The 18,664-nt window shown below is 44.5% G+C and overlaps 1 protein-coding gene across 1 annotated transcript in view; it reads left to right on the top strand.

Moving 5' to 3' along the window:
* The window catches only part of LOC147707494 (CD109 antigen-like), a 502,391-nt gene that overhangs the window by 356,032 nt on the left and 127,695 nt on the right, over positions 1 to 18,664 (top strand). Inside the window, exon 21 of the mRNA XM_086926510.1 lies at positions 11,362 to 11,577. Within this exon, the coding sequence (XP_086782636.1) occupies positions 11,362 to 11,577 (216 nt within the window). The remainder of the gene's footprint in view (positions 1 to 11,361; positions 11,578 to 18,664) is intronic.

Here is an 18,664-nt window from a genome sequence, read left to right as displayed (position 1 = left end):
ATCGGGAGAAGGCGCAAACCACAACTAAAACGTATTTCAGGTTATTGCATCGCTCCATATGGATGAAGTCTAATTGAATCACTTCAAAGGGACATGAAGGGGGAGCAAAACTACCAGGAGGAGTTGGGGTTCCCTTACCAGGATTGTATAACATACATACCATACAATTCTTAACCAATCGTTCAGCACATTTCGTGATACCATCATTCTTCCACACAGGAGACAGCAACTTACAAATACCTTTCACGCTAATATGTGCTAACCCATGTGCCATTGTCACAACAGCCAGCACATACGCATCTGGCAACATCCATCTCTTATGTTCCGACAAATCAACCCAACAACCACTCGCATCCAACTTTCCCGTACTTTCTTTCCACTTGGTCTTTTCAGTCTCGTGGCCTCATTCTGAATTGCTTTCACACTCTCGATAGTGTCCTCACACATACTCGATTCTGTAGGCCACCTAACCGAACTCGTCACATACATTTGAGTGTCAAGGTTCCGGGCAGTCTCCTTAGCAGTCTCACCTGCAAACGCATTACCACGTCCAACATCATCCGTCACCTTACGATGCGCACTACATTTGACAATCGCTACCTGCTTAGGCAACGTAAGTGCATCCGAAAGATCATTCACAAGCTGACCATGCTGAATCTTCGTACCATGAAACGTCATAAAACCTCTCTCTCTCCACACCCGTCCAAAGCTATGGGCGACGCCAAATGCATATTGGCTGTCGGTAAACACATTCACACGTTTCCCTTTCGCTAACACACACGCTCTAGTGAGAGCAATCAGTTCCGCAGCCTGGGCAGAGTTCTGATTCAATCTCGCAGCTTCCACAACAGTATTCAAAGTTACAACAGCATATGCAGTAGTTACATCACCATTCGGCAATTTAAAACATGAACCATCCACATACAATGTTCCATCTGGATCTTCCAAAGGAGTGTTTTTAAGGTCTACTCGCCCTTTTGTTTCTTCCTCAGTCCTCAAATAACAGTCATGTTCTGCTATTTCATCTGACTCCATGCTAATTGGTAACAAAGTTGCCGGGTTCAGAACATTGCAACGTTTTATCTGAATATGACTTGCCAACAGCGTCAACTCGTATCCAGACAACCTCGCACTCGTCAAGTGCTGAGTTTTCGTACGATTTAAAAGAGTGTCGACTGCATGCGGAACCATCACCGTAAGCATATTATCCATGACCAATCTTGCTGATTGTCGGATGGACACCGTAGCTGCCGCTGTTGCTCTCAAACAACTCGGCAATGCTCTGGCTACCGGGTCCAAGGTCGAGGAAAAATATGCACATGGACGTTGCTTACCACCAAAAGGTTGCGTTAAAACACTCAAAGCACAACCTTCCCTCTCGTGAACATATAATGTGAACGGCTTACTGTAGTCAGGAGTACCTAACACAGGAGCCGAACACAATGAATCACGCAATTCAGAAAAACTCTTCTGACATTCTTCCGTCCATGGTAAAGGAGTTGAAACATCCTTGCACGTAGAGCCACCAATGGTTTCGCTAGCAATGAAAAATTTGGAATCCATTGCCTACAGTATGACGTGATACCTAAAAAGGCACGCACATCTCTTTGGGTTGTTGGCACAGTCATTCGCGCAATTGCTGCAATTCTCTCTGGGGTCAACCGCCTTCCCTCCTTTGACAATAAGTGACCTAGGTAGGTTACTTCTTGACAGCAATATTGGAGTTTAGAAGGTGACACCTTGTGATGTAAGTCACAGAGATGTTGCAGCAACGACACCGTAGCAATTTTGCAAATGTCCTGAGTATCTGCAGCTACCAATAAGTCATCGACATATTGGATTAAAGCTGCACCGGCCGGCAACGTAAACGCATCCAGTTGACCCTTCAAGGCTTGACTGTAAATCGATGGACTCTCACAGTAGCCCTGAGGAGCGCGTTTAAACCGGAAGCTACGTCCACCAATAGAGAAACCGAAAAGGTCTCTGCTCTCTTCTGCAATCGGAATGCTGAAAAACGCATTCTTCAAATCGATCACCGAAAACCAAGATGCAGAAGCTGGAATCAGAGTCAGTAGCGCCGTGATGTCAGGCACAACGGGGAACTGAGGAATCACAATTTTATTTACCTCCCGTAAATCGATAACAAAACGATAAACAGGTGGTTTCGAAGGGTCAGTACGTTTTAGAATGGGCAGTACAGGGCTGTTGCACACGTTTCCCCGAGTTTCTTCAATAACGTCTTTCTCGATCAAATCATAGATGATCGCTAACAGTGCTCGTTCACCATCAAGAGAGATACGATACTGGGGAATACGTGGCAATCGCACATTAGATTTCAGCTGAACAACGTAAGGGGAGATGTCAAGCAGGCCCACATCATTGGGACCTGTTGCCCACAGAGATGCAGGAAGAGAACTCAATTCCGGTGGAAGCTTATCGAGAGACAAGTACATAGGAGAGACAACCCTCTCTCCTAACGTAAGCTTTACACCCGCAGGAGAACAATACAGAGTTGCATACAAACGTTTTAGCAAATCCAGGCCCAAAAGATTTTCACCACAACCAGTAGTCAAAATCAACGGAGCTTCAAGCTCACGTGGCCCAATTGTAAGGGGCAAAGGGCGTGAAACTGGATTGCTAACGGGGGCGCCAGAGAATCCAACGGAAACATTTGTTAAGCCAGACAAAGGTGCGCCAGGGAGTTTCGAATGCATTATGGAACTTTTCGCTGCACCAGTGTCCAACAGAAAAGGCTCAACGATGCCCGATGTAGCAACTGCGACGTAAGGCCCTCTCTGATCAACCGGAACTGATACCACTCCCTCTCCTTGTCTACGGCTGTCCTAGTAATTACTGTCGTCAGTTCCTTGATCGACGTAATAATCGTCTACATTGTACTGCGCAGATCGTCCTTGCGATGATCCACGCTGATCGAAACAGTTAGTGGAATTTGATGAGTTATCTGATCGGTCATTTTGAGCACCACGACCTCTACCGCGTGATGCCTGCTGCGAACCACCACGACCTCCTCTAGATGAGTTACCACTATCACGATCGTTTAGAACAGGACAATTGAACTTTAAATGACCCTCCTGTCTACAATAGGCACACTGATTGTACCCTAACAAAGATCTTTGAGAAGAGGAGTCATTTCGAGAATGTGATCGATTAGATTGCGACTGCGATCTATTTTGCTGTGAAGCATTCTGATTAGAACGCGGAGGGTACGCTTGCTGTAACAACACTTTAGTTTTAAGTTCTTTCGTCTTTTTATCAGCGCGGTCGTTCTCCTCTTTCTCTCTGTTCTCATAATACTGTGCTGTAGCCAATATTTGAGCCGAGGTAGAAACGGCCCACGCACTTTCAGAATTTTTCAACTTGTTGCTCAAGTCAAGCAATAAGTTAGAGACAAATTTGTCCACGAACAACCGTTGACCACCCTCAGTGCCCATATCCTGCCCACTATGATCGATGAATGCTTCCTCAAATCTCGTAAAGAAATCAGAGACACTCTCATCCTTTTTCTGCTTACAAGCTGACAATTTGTCCCAATTTACCCTCATAGCTGGCATAAGAGTTTTCATTAGCGTAATTATTCTCTGAGGGAGAGCAGCAATCAACTGTTCGGGTTTAGCACCACCAGTTTGCAACCCATCCGCTGCTATAATGGCCGCCCAATCACCACCTAATTCGTTTGCGTGATTTTCCTGACGAATCTTAGCCCATACCGGTTGCGGTACGACATTGCCAAACAGCATATCAATATCGGCAAGATTCATCACCGTAGCATCTACAAGCTGCGACAATTCTTTATAATACCCTGCAGGATTTTTGCGAGGGTCAGGCAAAGATTGCTTCACCAGTAACACTTCTGATCGTTTCCATGGGAGATGTATCCACACTCTCTGGAAATAGGGTGGAATAATGGGGTTAGCATTAGGATCGGCTGGCATCCACACTGGTGGAACTTCCCGCATGGGAAACTGACCAGACGCATCTAACTGCCTCTCAACGTCCTCAACAAACAAGGCTTGAGGTATAGGAGTGGGACGGAAAGATAACAACCGCTCAACAGCACGTCGAACGTTAGTATCCACTATCAGTCCGTTCGAGAACTGAAGCTGTAGATCAACACCTCGTCAGGTGCATCGGCCGATATCTGATCGCGCAGAACCTTGCACATTTCTTCGAACACGTATCTTTGTGTCGGTACATTGAATTGACAAAACGTATTAAGTACCGCACGTGGAGGATTTCTAAGAGGGTGCGTCATCCAACCCATCGCCATATTATATAGCGAAGCACGTTCCCTGTTACCGGGAAGCTGACTACGTCTCTGAGGACCATCCGAACCAGCGGACCCAAGAACAGGTCCGAGAGAATGAAGGAAGCTAGCCGCAACAGGAGAAGTACGACTACGAGTAGATGGAGAAGTATAGCACAAGGGACTAACAAGAGAAGGAGTAGAGACAGAAGCAACAACAGGAGTTAATAGAGCAGGAGCAGTAGCGGGAGCAGGAGTATGTGGAAGCGGAGGAGCAGTAGGAATAGCAATAGGCAAGGGAGCAGGAACAGTCGGAAGAACGGGTGCAGGTTGACGAACAGGCTGAGGAATAGGTACAGGAACAGGTACAGGGGGGACCACAGGAGCTGCGGTACCCTGTACATACGGAGGTGGCGACTTCATGAGATAAGACATTAAGGGGTCCTCAACTGATTCTTCCTTCTTATCCGATTCCGTAGGCAAAGCAGGGTAGCATTTATCTATGGACATACGCTGTAGCCTATCAAACACTTCCTTTTCCTTATCCTCCTTATCACGCTGAAACTGCTCTGCTTTCTTTACAATGGTAGCAACACCATCTCGCTGATTACGTTTAGCCTGTCTGATCTCCTTCTGTCGGGCTTCTTTACGCCACAACCGAAAGGCATCAAACATGGCCGGCCTTGACTTTTTCGCAAACAATTTAGCCTCTAGATTATCTAAGATCGGAGTCTCAAAGCTACCATGAGGTGGCCAACTAAGGACACCGTCTTTTTTAGTGTAGCGAATCCAATAGTCATTAAAAGTAATCGGGCCCAGCCCGTGTTTGCTGTATAGCTCATAAGTTGGAGTTCCAACCGGAGGTATCGGACACGAATCCTCCAGTCGGGAATCCGTACCACAACGTCTAAAACAACGAAACAAAGTACTGCGACCAGGCATCTTGCACACTAGCCGAGTTTCACAAACGTCAAGGGTTACGGGATTTACCAAGTCCCAGCAAAGAGCAAAAACCCTCGGTTTTTGGCGGCTGCAGTCGTCAAATATCACAACAAAGTACCAAGAACCACAAATGCAATGGAACCATGCAACAACTAAGTAACCACAACCAAGAACTCTGGGAGCGACCCACAAATACTTAACTCAAAGATCGATGGCGTCACCAGGAAGGCCCGTCAATCGTCTCGCTATACCAAGGTCTACGCCAGGCGCCAAAACAGGTCTACAGTCAGGGCAGCAGTCCGTCGCAGCCGTCAGGAGGCGGGAATCTTCGCGGGGAAAGTCTTCGGGCCACTTATTTCGACAACAGGATCGATGAAGCGGAGTGCACCTTCCCTCTGAGATTTCACACGAAGTTCCTCACGATCGTCGGGCTTGGACCGGTACCACTGATGCAGCCCCACGTTGGGCGCCAACTGAAGGACTGGGTTATTTAAGACCCAGCGGTGCCAGGGGACAACACCTGAAACCTTCGTGGGTAACCTGCTCCGGCGTACGAATGACAGAGACACGGGACACTTCCTTCGGCGTCAAAGATTCGAGTTTTATTACTGCAGGGAACACAGAAGTCACAGCAAGTACAACACGTGCAACTTGGGGAGACTGCTTCGAATTGCTACTGTGGATCGCTCCTTTTATACATATTTCTCCCATAAGTTTACATGGTACACAAAGGTTTACGACTCGGTTCCCATAATTATCCCCGAGAGGGGTCGCTTTGGTCACTTTGATACATTCAAGGTCCGGAACATAAGTGTGGAAACATTTGGCGGTTCCCAACTGTAAAAACCCATCTTCCCACCATTAGTACATTCCAATCAGCAGTAAAACAGATCGAAGAAGGAACAAGGACAGGTGCAGAGGAAGATGGAGACAGTGGGGAAATCGGAAAGGGTGTAAAAGGGGAGGTATCGGGAAACACGAGCTACAGGCATCAAAGGGACGTGCCTAATGAGATGCACGGCTGAGACAATAAACCGGCACGACGAGATGAGCCTCGAGCGAGGCCATCTGCCTTACAGTATCATCCTCCTCGTCATAAAGACATTTTCAAAGGACATGTGTCTTCCGCAGATATCTTGGGAATCCCAGGGTCGCGAAACGGACAACGTCCGTTCGCTGGCTACTTGAGGGCAAGAGACAAAATGGATGCCGTATCTAAGATGGAACCCGTGGGTACAGATAGAAAAACCCACGTAACAGACAAACGGTTTAGGTTAGCTCCGCGAAACTGCGTACACCCACTAAACTCGTCATTTGCGGTTCATAGATACCAGACTCGACCATATTCGTGCGAGTCGAAAACATCACTTACAATTGTCACGGAACCTCAACTCTTGACCACCTATGCTTACTTTGTTTAATGTCTTATAGAAAGTCGAAATCAGAGCAGATACCACTGCTGAAGAAACATTTTGAGATCTAAACCAATTGAAACGTGAATTGTGCTGTTATGACAATCCACATTGTCAGTGTCACCCAATATACATGTGCAAAACAAACCGCAGCCCGGTGGCATCATCTCACCCTGTTCATTTCTAAAGGTCCTAAGTGCTGGTTTCTTAATGCTTCGTATTTGTCCTGCAAAGTGTGGCTGGCTCCAAAGATTGAGAATTATTTCAGTAAGAGATTAGAGATAAAAGTATTTGCAAGTAAAGCATTCTTTTATGTGGAGCTAGTGTAAAGATATCCAGACTAAAGAAATATTACAATAGCTGGTGCCCGCTAACAGCAGTGCAACTGCATGTTATAGAGTTTTTATATGAGACAGAACCCATTTCAGAAGGCCAGACTAGATTCAGGCCTCGAGTCCATCTTTAGTAACACAGGAGGCAACACCACAGTTTGTCTAGAGGATAAAGTAACCCCTGTTGTACCTTATTGGGATATTGCAGGTAACTAAAGAGTTCCTTTATAAGGTTATGGAACTCTAAGGTGACTTTCAATATCCTTAGCAAGTATGGTAGGGGGTACTTTATTCTTTATGCTATATGGTCACACCATCACCTTTTCCGCAAAAAAAAAAGTTACCTCCTCACAGGGTCTTCCTTACCGTGTTCTCTTTGTCACGTTCATCTGGCCAGAACAGGAAGTACCCAGGCCCCCCTGAGCCAATCATAACACTGCAATGCAAAATGGTCAGAAGAAGGTGAGAGCTAGCAAACAACTTTGTTTGATCCCTGTGTTATAAATATATTTGTCAGTCTCCCATAAGGGCATTCTTACTTCACTTGGGTCTCCGAACACAGAGCCATAATAATGTTTATATATGATTTAACAATAGATCCCTCACTTTGCCATAATTTTTCTCTACCAACCAATGGAAAGGTGAGGAGCAGTTTATAAACACAGGGAACAATTTCATCTATAGACAACGTGTGATGTGATGTGATTTGATGGCTCATTTGTACTGCACAACTATCGATCCAAGGAGCATCTAGGCGCCCATGAATGACCAAGAGATGTAAAATGGTCAAGCTGCTTAGTTTTCGCCAGTCCAATTATTACACTAATGCTCTAACAGTGGTATCTTGTAGCTTAAGTATCCAGGTTTTTAACTCTTTACGGAATTCTGTTTCTCTCTCTAAGGCCCTTAGGTGAGGTGGGAGAGTGTTCCATGCTTTCGAGCCCAACACTGACAATGACTTACCCCCTCGCGTCCTAAGTCTGAACCCTGGGACAGCCAATAGATCGGCGTTTGAGGAACGTAGTGTTCGTGTTAGATGGTACCTAGAGAACTTCTTCCGTAGATATGTTGGCCCTATGGAGTGGACTGCTCTGAAGGTAATAATCAGTATCTTAAAAAGGACCCTTTTTATTATTGGAAGCCAATGTAAGATTTTCAGTGCGTCCGTTGCGGATGATCTCTTCGGCCATTTCAGCACCAACCTGGCCGCTGCATGTTGCACCATCTGGAGCCTATGAGTTACACCTTTGTTGGTGCCTGCGTAAAGACTGTTACAGTAGTCTATCCGTGATGTCACCAGGGCTACCGTAACAGTCTTTCTTGCCTCCAGTGGCAGCAGAGGTAAAAAAACTTCCTAAGTCCTCTTATGACACTAAAGCATGTCCCTGCTACTTTTGATGCCTGTTGCTTAAAAGACAGTGCAGAGTCGAAATTGACCCCCAGATTACGGGCCGAGTAGGTGGTATGAGGTGGTATTTCTGCTTCCTCTGGCCACCATAATCTGGGGATAAAATCGTTTTTGGGCCAATTGGCATGATCTCAGTCTTGCCCGTTTTGCATTTAAGATGGTTTCTCTGCATCCAATCAAATGTAGCCGTCAGGCAACATTTGAGCTTTTCCTCCCAGACCTGATTTTCTCTATCCAGGGTCAAGATCAGTTGAGTATCGTCGGCATATGCCACCACATCGATGCCAAAAGATGATATCAACCTGATCAGAGGTGAGGTATAGACATTAAACAAAGTCGGGCAGAGACTGGACCCTTGAGGCACTCCCATCGTCAGCGGTTTCTCCTTGGAGTGAAATTCACCCAAGGTAACCTTGTCTTGTCTCCTGCCACTCAGAAAGTTCTTAATCCACTCTAGGACTGTACCTGTAATGCCAGATGTTATTAGCCGGTCTATCAAGATGACATGTGAGACCGTGTCGAAGGCCGCCGACAGATCTAATAAAATCAAGACGGCCTTCTTCCCTTGGTCCAGAGCCAAGCGGATGGTATCAGTAGTGAACAGGAGAGCCAACTCAGTGGAGTGTTGGGCTCTAAAGCCTGCCTGATTAGGGTGCCATGCTTCCCTGTCTTCCAAGAACTTGGTGAGCTGTTTGTTAACCAATGACTCTGTGATCTTACACAATACTGGTAGTAATGAGATTGGCCTTAAATTGGATAGAATAGTAGGGTCGGTGAGTTGTTTTTTTTGCAACGACTTAACTGCCGCTAATTTCCATTGGGGGGGATATCGGCTGTCGCCAATGAGGTGTTTACAATTTCATTGATTACAGGATTGGCTACCTCCACAATCAAGTGCAAGAGCCTAGGTGGGCATGGGTCGAAAGGTGAACCCGACTTGGTAGCCAATATTACCCGATGTGTTTCATCAAGACTAATTGGCTGGAAGGTCGCCAGCTGATCTGCAGCCTGGCCCCCCTTCCTGTTTCCCTCTCCTGACTCTAAAACAGGGACTGTGAAATCCTTCAAAAGTCCTTGTACTTTTTCCTCGAAAAAATCTGCGATAGTATCACAGAGACTCACCGAGGGCGGGATTTCCTGCATTAAAAATTTGGGTTTATTAAAATCGTTTACGATCTTAAAAATGGCTTTATGCTTGTTATTGGCAGTTTCAATCGCTGCTATGTAGAACTTCTTTTTCACCTGTTTGATCAGTGCATGGTATGCGCTCTTAGCTAATTTATATTTACCACGCTCCACACTGCAGTAGCTTCTCCGCCACCTACGCTCAGCTCTCCGTAGTTCCCCTTGTTTGTCTTTAAGCACTCTCTCATACCACGGGGCTGATTTTCTCCTTTGACCAGGCCTGGTTCTACTTCTCCCGTGCCCTGCCATACCTTTCAGTTCCATCATCCATTCCCTAAAAGTATTATTGTCCTTATCTGGAAGTCCTGTCAAATGAGGCCCACACTCCTTGGCCATCCTTATCAGTTCTGGGTGACCCATTGCAGCTTTCCATTCCACCTGGCTAGCCTGATGGCATATTTCCAATTTCTTGCCTTTTCTTGTCTCTTCTAGGGGTACAGTAAAAGGTACCAACACATGATCTGTCCAGGTTTGGGGTATGGGATGGTTGGTATTAAGTGTAATGAGGTTGGTGGCAATGCAATCAATAGTATGGCCTGCTTCATGAGTGGCCTGTGTGGTGCAAATGGCTAACCCTAACACATCCATGGTGTCCCTAAAAGAAACTGCTGACGTATCTGTGGGAGACTCTAGATGCATGTTAACGTCCCCTAACATCGTAGAATTTGAGAACCTAAGTGCCAGGGGACTCAGAACCTCCCCAATACTCTCAAGGAAGCCCTTGCAGGGCACTGGGGGGCGATATATCAATGCCCTGGCAAAAGTGAAGGTGCCGCTGATCTTAATACGAAAACCCATCCCTTCTGCTTCCCTCAGATCTTGGAGTTCTACCACAGAGCATTTGAGTGAGTCTTTATGAATAATGGCCACTCCCCCCCGTTTTTTTTCTCTGTCCACCCTTTGTATGCAATATCCCGGTGGCAGAGCGTGCACTACATCAGGGGTGCACCATGGTTTAAGCCATGTTTCAGTTAAAAATAAGCAGTCTAAATTATCATCAGTTAATAAATCATTTATATGCTGAGCATGTTTGGCATAGGATCTAGCATTCATTAGCCCTGCCTTTAGGATATTTGTCCCTGTCATAAGTGCAAATTTGCGACCAGGAGAAGGTTTTCCGGCATCCCCGGCAACTCACCGGGCCCTTCCAGAGGGAAAGATCTAATTGATGCCTGCAACTGCGAGAATCAGACTGTAATATCAACAGTTCTTGCCTACTGTATCCCTTGGTTTTAGCATAGCCGGCAGCCCCTCTGGCCCTAGGCGCGACTAAAGCGCGGACGGGCGCAGACGGGCTTACCTTTGGCGCACCTTCGGCGCGCCATTGGTGCGCCTGCTGCGCGCATTGTGTCAGAGCAACATTTGCTCATATGAAGAAGTTATATTTTTGGGAAATTGGGCCATATATTCTAAAAGCTAACATATACTGTTGTATATTAAAAGGATATAGCTAGTGACTTCGGTGTTTCATGGGGTTATAAAGGAAGTTTACCATTAGCCTCGTTCCTTTATAAGGTGGTGATTTCCCCAGTAGCTTGCAATATCCTTACAACGTACAGCAAAGAGTACTTTATACAATGCAATATGTAACAAATATGTGAACATATCTTGTGCATTCCATTCCATTGCTAAACTTTTTCAAAACACGTACAACCGCTGAACACTATATAAGTTTAATTGATTTTTAAAACAGTTTTTGATCTACTGGTGCATGTTCAGGACTCAGAGATGTAAGAAACAGTGGTGTTGGCAAGCACATGAGTGTTTCTCACTTTGTTATAGTGATTTTGAAGGGCAGCTTGTACTTTCTCATTGCAGGTTACAGTTACACTAGACCTCAGTGATTCTTTTGCAATAACAGGCACGTATACTGCCGGAGCTGAACCAAATCTAAGGAAATCATCTGTACCAAGCCAGTCAGGACGAATTGTTCTGTTTCCCATAAAACCAAAGTGGCTGGGTGAGATTACCTTTACCGTGAAAGCTACCTCGCCAGCAGCATCAGATGTAGCCACCGGAGTGGTCTTAGTAAAGGTAAACAGATATACTCTTTCTTCTTCCATCCTCCTTTGTCATCTTCCAAATGCCTGCATTTAAATTGCATTAAATTAGGTGTTCTTTTTTGGAAAGTTTCTTTCCTCACTATAGTATTTCACTGTTGCTGATTCAATGAACTTGAGCGCAAATTGCTTCTATGAATTATACAACTAAAAACAAACTTATATAGCATAGTGGTAATTGTTGTTGTGTACAGCTAAGGCACATTTTGTCTCCCAATTAACAAAGTACTTTTTCCATGATGAACACCAAGCCTTCTGGAAGTTCTCCATGGCTCCTCTCCACACTCAGTTTTGTCTTAAATGTCCTGCCATCCTCCCCTACATTTGTTACAGGCAGAATCTCTACCACCCTGTGTTTCTTTACCTAACTGGCCGGCTTCTTCCAAGCTGTGTTCTGTCCTCTTCCAGCCACCACTTATATACCTTCCTTCTGAAATTCACTGTCTTCCCCCTCAGGCATGTGCCCTTGTCCTTGGATTCCCTGTCTTGCAGCCTCTGCCCATTGGAAGAAGCTTTGTCTCAAGCATCACTACCCTGTACCATACTGCTTGAGGGATGCCATCTGATCATGCCATTTACCCATAGCTTACCCCATGCTTTTGCACCTATTCATACACCAGGGCCAAGTCCATCACAATGTGCAAAATATATACCATGGACTTCTCAACTGACACATTCTCTGTAGATCCTCGGCCCCAAGTCTTGACACCCTTGGATGTTTCCAAATCTGCAAGGTCAATTGCTGGCTATACAATTTCCTCGCTTTCCAACTTACTGCCCTCTCCCGGTTACCTTCATTCTCTGTGATTGGTGGGGCTGGATGCTCATATTCTTTCACTGATTAGCATTATGTTCTAAACTTAGACCCTGTTTGACTTCTCCCTTACCTTGATTCAGTATCAAGGATGCATCTTCTTTGCCTGTACCTTATGATGACAGCAGAGTCTTCACCAATTCTAACCTCTGTTGCGCTCCAGTCTTGGTGTGTGCCACTTTCGATGTTTCCCTGGTGTGCGGTGATGATTCCTTAAACCTTTCATATACATTTTCCAAATCTCTATGTGATCACTCCTGATTCCCATCCCACGTCTGCAGCATTTCTCCAGTATGGGACCCCAACCCTCAACTCTGACCAAAGCGATGTTGTGCTCCTCCTCTACTGAAGAGAGAAGCCACACGCCAATACAACCCTTATGTGACTGCTTGATTTTTAACTCAACTACACTATACTGGTACTTCGTGCCATTCCCAGAATTTAAATTGCAGCCCAATAAATCTGCAGCATTTCCTAGCTTTTACTATCGGATGGCACCTGTAATGCACCCAAGAGATTCCCTCTGTACACACATTGTGGTATGTAGCAAGCCTGTGATACAACCTATGGCATCTAACTGTTGCTCCACCCAGTTCTGTTCATCCTCAAACCCTCTAGGTGGATAGCGCTGTTCCATCTTCCTCCATTTTGGGCCATCCACGGAAATTATACTAGAGCCAGAAGGCTAGGAATTTGACATCCTGAGCAAGCAAAAGGGTGAAACCTTCAATCTAAAGTTCATTCGGTCAGCCATGTTTAAATTTGCAATTTCTTTGACAGGAAAGAAGAATGCATTTTTGTTTTTTGAAGATTTAGGGGGTCATTAGGATCTCAGGCAGATCGCCACCGCTTGCATGGCAGTGGCGATCTGCCCGAGATCCGTCCCCGCCCGCCAACCATTTTACCCGTCATATTACTATGGCGGTGGGGACCACGGCGGACAAAAAGACCATCCTCCGCTTTTCCGCCTGGTCGACAAGTCGACCGGGTGGAAAAGAGTTTAATATTGTGGCAGTGTCTGCTAAACACCGCTATCCATATTATGATGGAGACAGATGACATGCCTTTCCGTGGCGGCAATAAGGCATGCGGGAATCTCTTGCGGGGGCCTGTTTTGGGCCCCCAGGGACTCTGGGGGGTGGGGGGTGCACATGGGGTTTACCTATGGTACCTCCCTGCATATCAATGTACAACGTGGCAGGCACCGCTCGGTGCCTGTCACGTTTTGACGTTGCGCTGTCTCTGTGAGATATGCTGTATTCAGGATAATAGGCTTCAAAGGCTCCACCCATTCTCAAGGACTTCCCCATTGTGAGCACTATTTCTTTCTTTAAGATGGAGCACTAGAGACCAGTGATCATGGTTCACAGAGCTCTGTTGTAAATAGAGCTGTAAATCTTGCTCTTATCTTGCCACATTTGTTGTGCATTGAAGGACTGAGGTATGTTTTGGCTGCTGCTACTGCCTCCTCTCTCCTTCTTTTAAAATGCACGGCCTGATGTCACGGTCCCTGCCTTCCTATGACTGCTGCAGCCTCTGTCTCAGAGCTCAACAAACATTTGCAATGCAATAGGTCTCGCATTTGCGAGAGTTTGAGCTATTTGCATTGTAGATGACAATGTCTTTTATTTATGTGTTTTGAAAACCTGTAAGTGGTGCGTAAACACGTACTTTGTACTTATAGTCCTTGCTTACAGGAAGCAAGGTTGGCAGTAACAGCACCTCTTTTACTGCCAGCCTTGCTTCTTATAAGCAAGGACTATTTTGCACATGGCTTGTAGGTTTTAAAAACACATAAATAAAAGGCATTGTCATATACAATGCCAATAACTGAAACTCTTGCAAATGCGAGACCTATTGCATTGCCAATGCTTGTTACATTTATAAATGGACAGAGACAGCTTCCTCGGCGAGACTCTTTGAGGAAAGCGACGAGTTAAAGTGCCTAGTGGCACTAGGGCCAGGGTCTGAGAGGCCACTGCAATCCAGTTTTGGCTTTCTCACACGCAAAAAGGGGATGGGATTCCCTTTTTGGGTGAGAACAGATGTCCCCCAACCTGACAGGCTGTTCAAGCCTGCTTAGAAAGGAGGTCAGCAAGCTCTGAACGGGTCCAAGGATAATAATAAGCCACCTATGATCAACTGCCAGAAGCTGCTGAAAGATCTAAAGGGGCAAGGAAACAGGCTTCGCCATGTCTAGGAAATGCTGAATGGCACCCAATATTGTTTCTTTCGCTATTTCAGTCCTCCATTGATATTTGGAGCCGGTCAGCGTTACAATTTTTATGTGTTTTGTGGGACCAGTTATTTTAACTGTAGTGAAGTACTATATCCACCTTTCTAAAGTTTCTTTAGTCATCTGCGATCCCACGATTTTCACCTAGCATTCTAAACATAGCAACACAAATGCTTTATCAAGAATTATATTAGGAAGAAGCAGCTGGAGAGCCCCCAAATACAAGCTGGTTAGACATGGGTAGTAAGTTAAAATCAGGCCAGATCGAATCACTGGAACAAGATATTACAATGTCTGAGGTATTGGAAGCTCTGCAAGATCTTGCAAGCGGAAAGGCGGCGGGCCCAGATGCTATATCGGTAGAACTATAAAAAAGTCTAAGGGAGGAAACAACACCAATGCTCTTAGATCTATTCAATGGTGTTATGAATACCGGAATAATACCTGAGTCCTGGCAAGAAACTAATATAGTAATCTTTCATAAAAAAGGGAAACCAAAGACCAACCCGGGCTCCTACAGACCAATATCATTGATTAACAGTGATAACAAGCTATATGCCAAAATCATGGCCACGCGCATGGGAAGGATCATTGCGTCCTTGGTTTCCCCCTGGCAGCATGGGTTTATCCCAGGAAGAGGAACCACAAACCATATTAGGAGAGCTATCACCTTATTTGACATCGGTGCTGCTAGGGATGAGGAGGTCGCAATGATCCTCCTCGATGCAGAAAAGGCATTTGATCGCGTCAGATGGAGTTTTCTATGGAAGGTTATGGAGGCAAGGGGATTTGGCCCTAGATTTTGTCAAGCCATTCAAGCTATGTATTCATCACCTACTGCAAGAATTCAATCAATGGGGGAAAGATCAGATAGGATCAATATCACAAGGGGTACGAGACAGGGCTGCCCATGCTCTCCAATCTTGTTTGCGCTCTACATAGACCCCCTAATCACACAATTAATGAACAGCGCGCTTATTAAACCAGTAGTATCAAATGGGTTTCATACTAAACTTCTCGCTTACGCGGATGATTTAGCAGTCATTACAAAAGATCCAGAGCTAGCTATGAGGGAGGTAGTTAGCATAACTGGCCAGTTTGGAGACGTGTCGGGCTACCGACTAAATGTGGATAAAACACAGATATTATGTTCTAAAAAAATAGCCAAGGTGGACGGAAGATATGTAGGATCTGTAGTTTACCTGGGTATAACAATAAATGCAGAACCAGGTAAAACAATTGACGATAATTATACCCCTCTTATCAAATCTATGGAAACAGATCTAAAAAGAATGGATTCACTACAGCTATCACTGATTGGGAGGGCAAACGTTATAAAAATGACAATGTTTCCTAAGGTGCTTTACAAATTAAGATCAATCCCATTTAAAATTGACGAGAAAATTATTAAGAAGATTGAGGCCACTTTTATGAAATTCTTATGGCAATATGGAAAAATAAGGCGGTCAAATAGATATATGTCATTACCACAAGATAGAGGTGGGTTGGGACTGCCAGATATTAAGAGCTATCATCTTGCATGTCTCCTCACAGACATGGCTATTCCATTCCATCCAGGGGGCCCAACCCTTAGGCAGACGGAGATACCATCAATTTTTGAGCTACTGGTGGGAAGTGAAGCCGTAGGGCTTTTATTAAGGAGAACTCAGAGGAGCTATTACAAGGAATTAGGATACAAGACGCTTGAAGGTCTATGGTATATATGGAAAACGGTTAAAAAAGTTCTAGATATACCTACTATCCATCATCGAACACCACTTTGGAATTCAACACTCTTTCCAAATCTTAGTAGGGATGGAACGTGGCGCCATTGGGAGAGTCATGGTATTGTGGAGTTGGGGCAAATAATGATCAGAGATCAATGCAGAACACTTGAAGAAATTACACAAAACTATTCACTACAAGGTTATCAAGAGTTCAAATACATACAGATTGTAAATAGAATTAAATCAATCAGGCCACGTACCACTTTGCTTAGAAAATTCGAACTAATTGAGAATCTGAAGTCAGGGGGCCATAGAATTAGAGATATATATAAAATATTTAACGACGCATCAATTGACGATATTGGAAAAATTGAAACCGCATGGTCCAAAAAATTGGGAGATCCCGAAGTAGACCTTGATAAGGCGTTAGCTATGGATAAGAGGTTTCTGCGCTCCTCGAATCTCAGAGCCCAACATTACAAAACTCTATTTAATTTATACTATACGCCCGAAAAATTATTCTCTTGGGGGAAAGCGACAGATAACAACTGCCCCAGATGTGGAAAGGGTATAGCTGATCTTATACACATGTTCTATGGCTGTGAAAAATTAAAAACTATTAAAGTTGAAATAAGACGGTTTTTAGAGGGGCTTCTGGATGTCAAAATTAACCTATCCCCAACCTTGATAATAATTGGCTGTGATGCGAAATTAAATATGAGTATTGAGGCCGAAGCTCTGGTTTTCATTTCCGTAGCAGTTCTTAGGATTTTAATTAGCGCAGCCTGGAAGGATACAGAAGCCCCAACTTTTCAAATGTGGTTGTGCAGAATGTTGGGTATACATAATATTGAGGAAGCATTATATGATTTAAAGGGAGCGAAGCTAAGGGATGTGGGCAAGCGACTTTGGGCCCCAGTGGCTACCTGGAGGACAGCAAAATTAACTATAAATGAATGATTTATTGGTCGTGAAGATATTTAATATGTTAATTGATTTGTATTGTTTATTATTCTTTCTGTTATTTCGCATGACGATATAATTCTATGCTTCTATCTATGTATCTATGTATCCAGTTAGAAATATGTATTTACCGGTATGAACTCTCATTAAATAAAAAAAACAAAAAAAACAAATGCTTTAGTGGTGCCAAGCCAGCAAACCAAGCTGGCCTGGTCGGTCATTTACACAGACGAGCATAGTTATTCATCACTCTCGGTGCTCAGGCTGAAAAGGGTAGGTAGATTTTGTAAGTGTTTTAAAAAAAATACAAAGATATGGTCACAAGGGAGAAACAAATAGAAAATGGTGCAGCTGTGTGAAGTTCAGTTGTAATAAATTACAAATGTAAAATATGAAAAGGAATCAGAAATTGCGTTAAGAATATTTATTCTTCAGCATGAGCGGACCCATAACTCACTTAAAACCTATTCTAACTCTAACACTCGTGCAATATGCCAGGTTTTGAAACAAAATGAGTTAGTTGGATGGCACCATGTTTATTAGGATAGGGGAGAACACATTGATCTAGGTCTTGATGTTGTAAACAGTCGAATTTCTAATTATGAATAGAAGTATTGACTGTTAAGTATGTAATTCTCGAACAAGCTTTCATCCTTTACTTTCAACAAGAGTAGCTTAATCAATCCTTGTTGAATACCGAAACATGTCCTATATTATCGACAACAAACAACTTTGAGAGTGTTTAGTAAGGAAGACTAAAAACAAGTTCCTGTGGTGGCAATCCAATTGTAGTGAGCTGGTACTGCCATTGCCGCCCAATACATGATTGCTCATTAGGCACCGAATGAAGTACTTTCTGTTCATATAACGATCAATCAAAGGGTCCCTCTGACCTTCTCCAAGGTTAAACATCACTTTGCCCCTTTCAGTGGGCCGTGTCACGTCCGTCTGGCTTTACAGTGGAGAATGAGCCAAATGTGGAATGGACAGGCAGTAAAATTGGTTCGGGGAGACATTGTTCCTGAAAAAGGAGTGTAGGTTTCAGACGTCAGAAGTGGAACAATCAACAAGCCTGTTTCTTGTTGCCCTCACACATCCCTAGGGGTTATAGTTGTGGAGCACGGGCACTGGAGCATTTTCTGCTCCCAGTCCCCACCATTTTTTGATACTAGTAAAATTGGTTGGTCAGCTCTTTTTCACGTTGATCTGTTTAGAGTGTAGTTTCCACTGTAATCAATCTACCTGGTGCCCTTTTGGCTTGGTGGTAAAACATTTCCACCAATATATCCCGGAAGCAGTCAAATCGTTTACAGAACTAAAG

Source organism: Lissotriton vulgaris, chromosome 6 (genome assembly GCF_964263255.1).
Source record: "Lissotriton vulgaris chromosome 6, aLisVul1.2, whole genome shotgun sequence".
Lineage (NCBI taxonomy): Eukaryota > Metazoa > Chordata > Amphibia > Caudata > Salamandridae > Lissotriton > Lissotriton vulgaris.
This window is presented reverse-complemented; position numbering and strand designations above follow the sequence as displayed.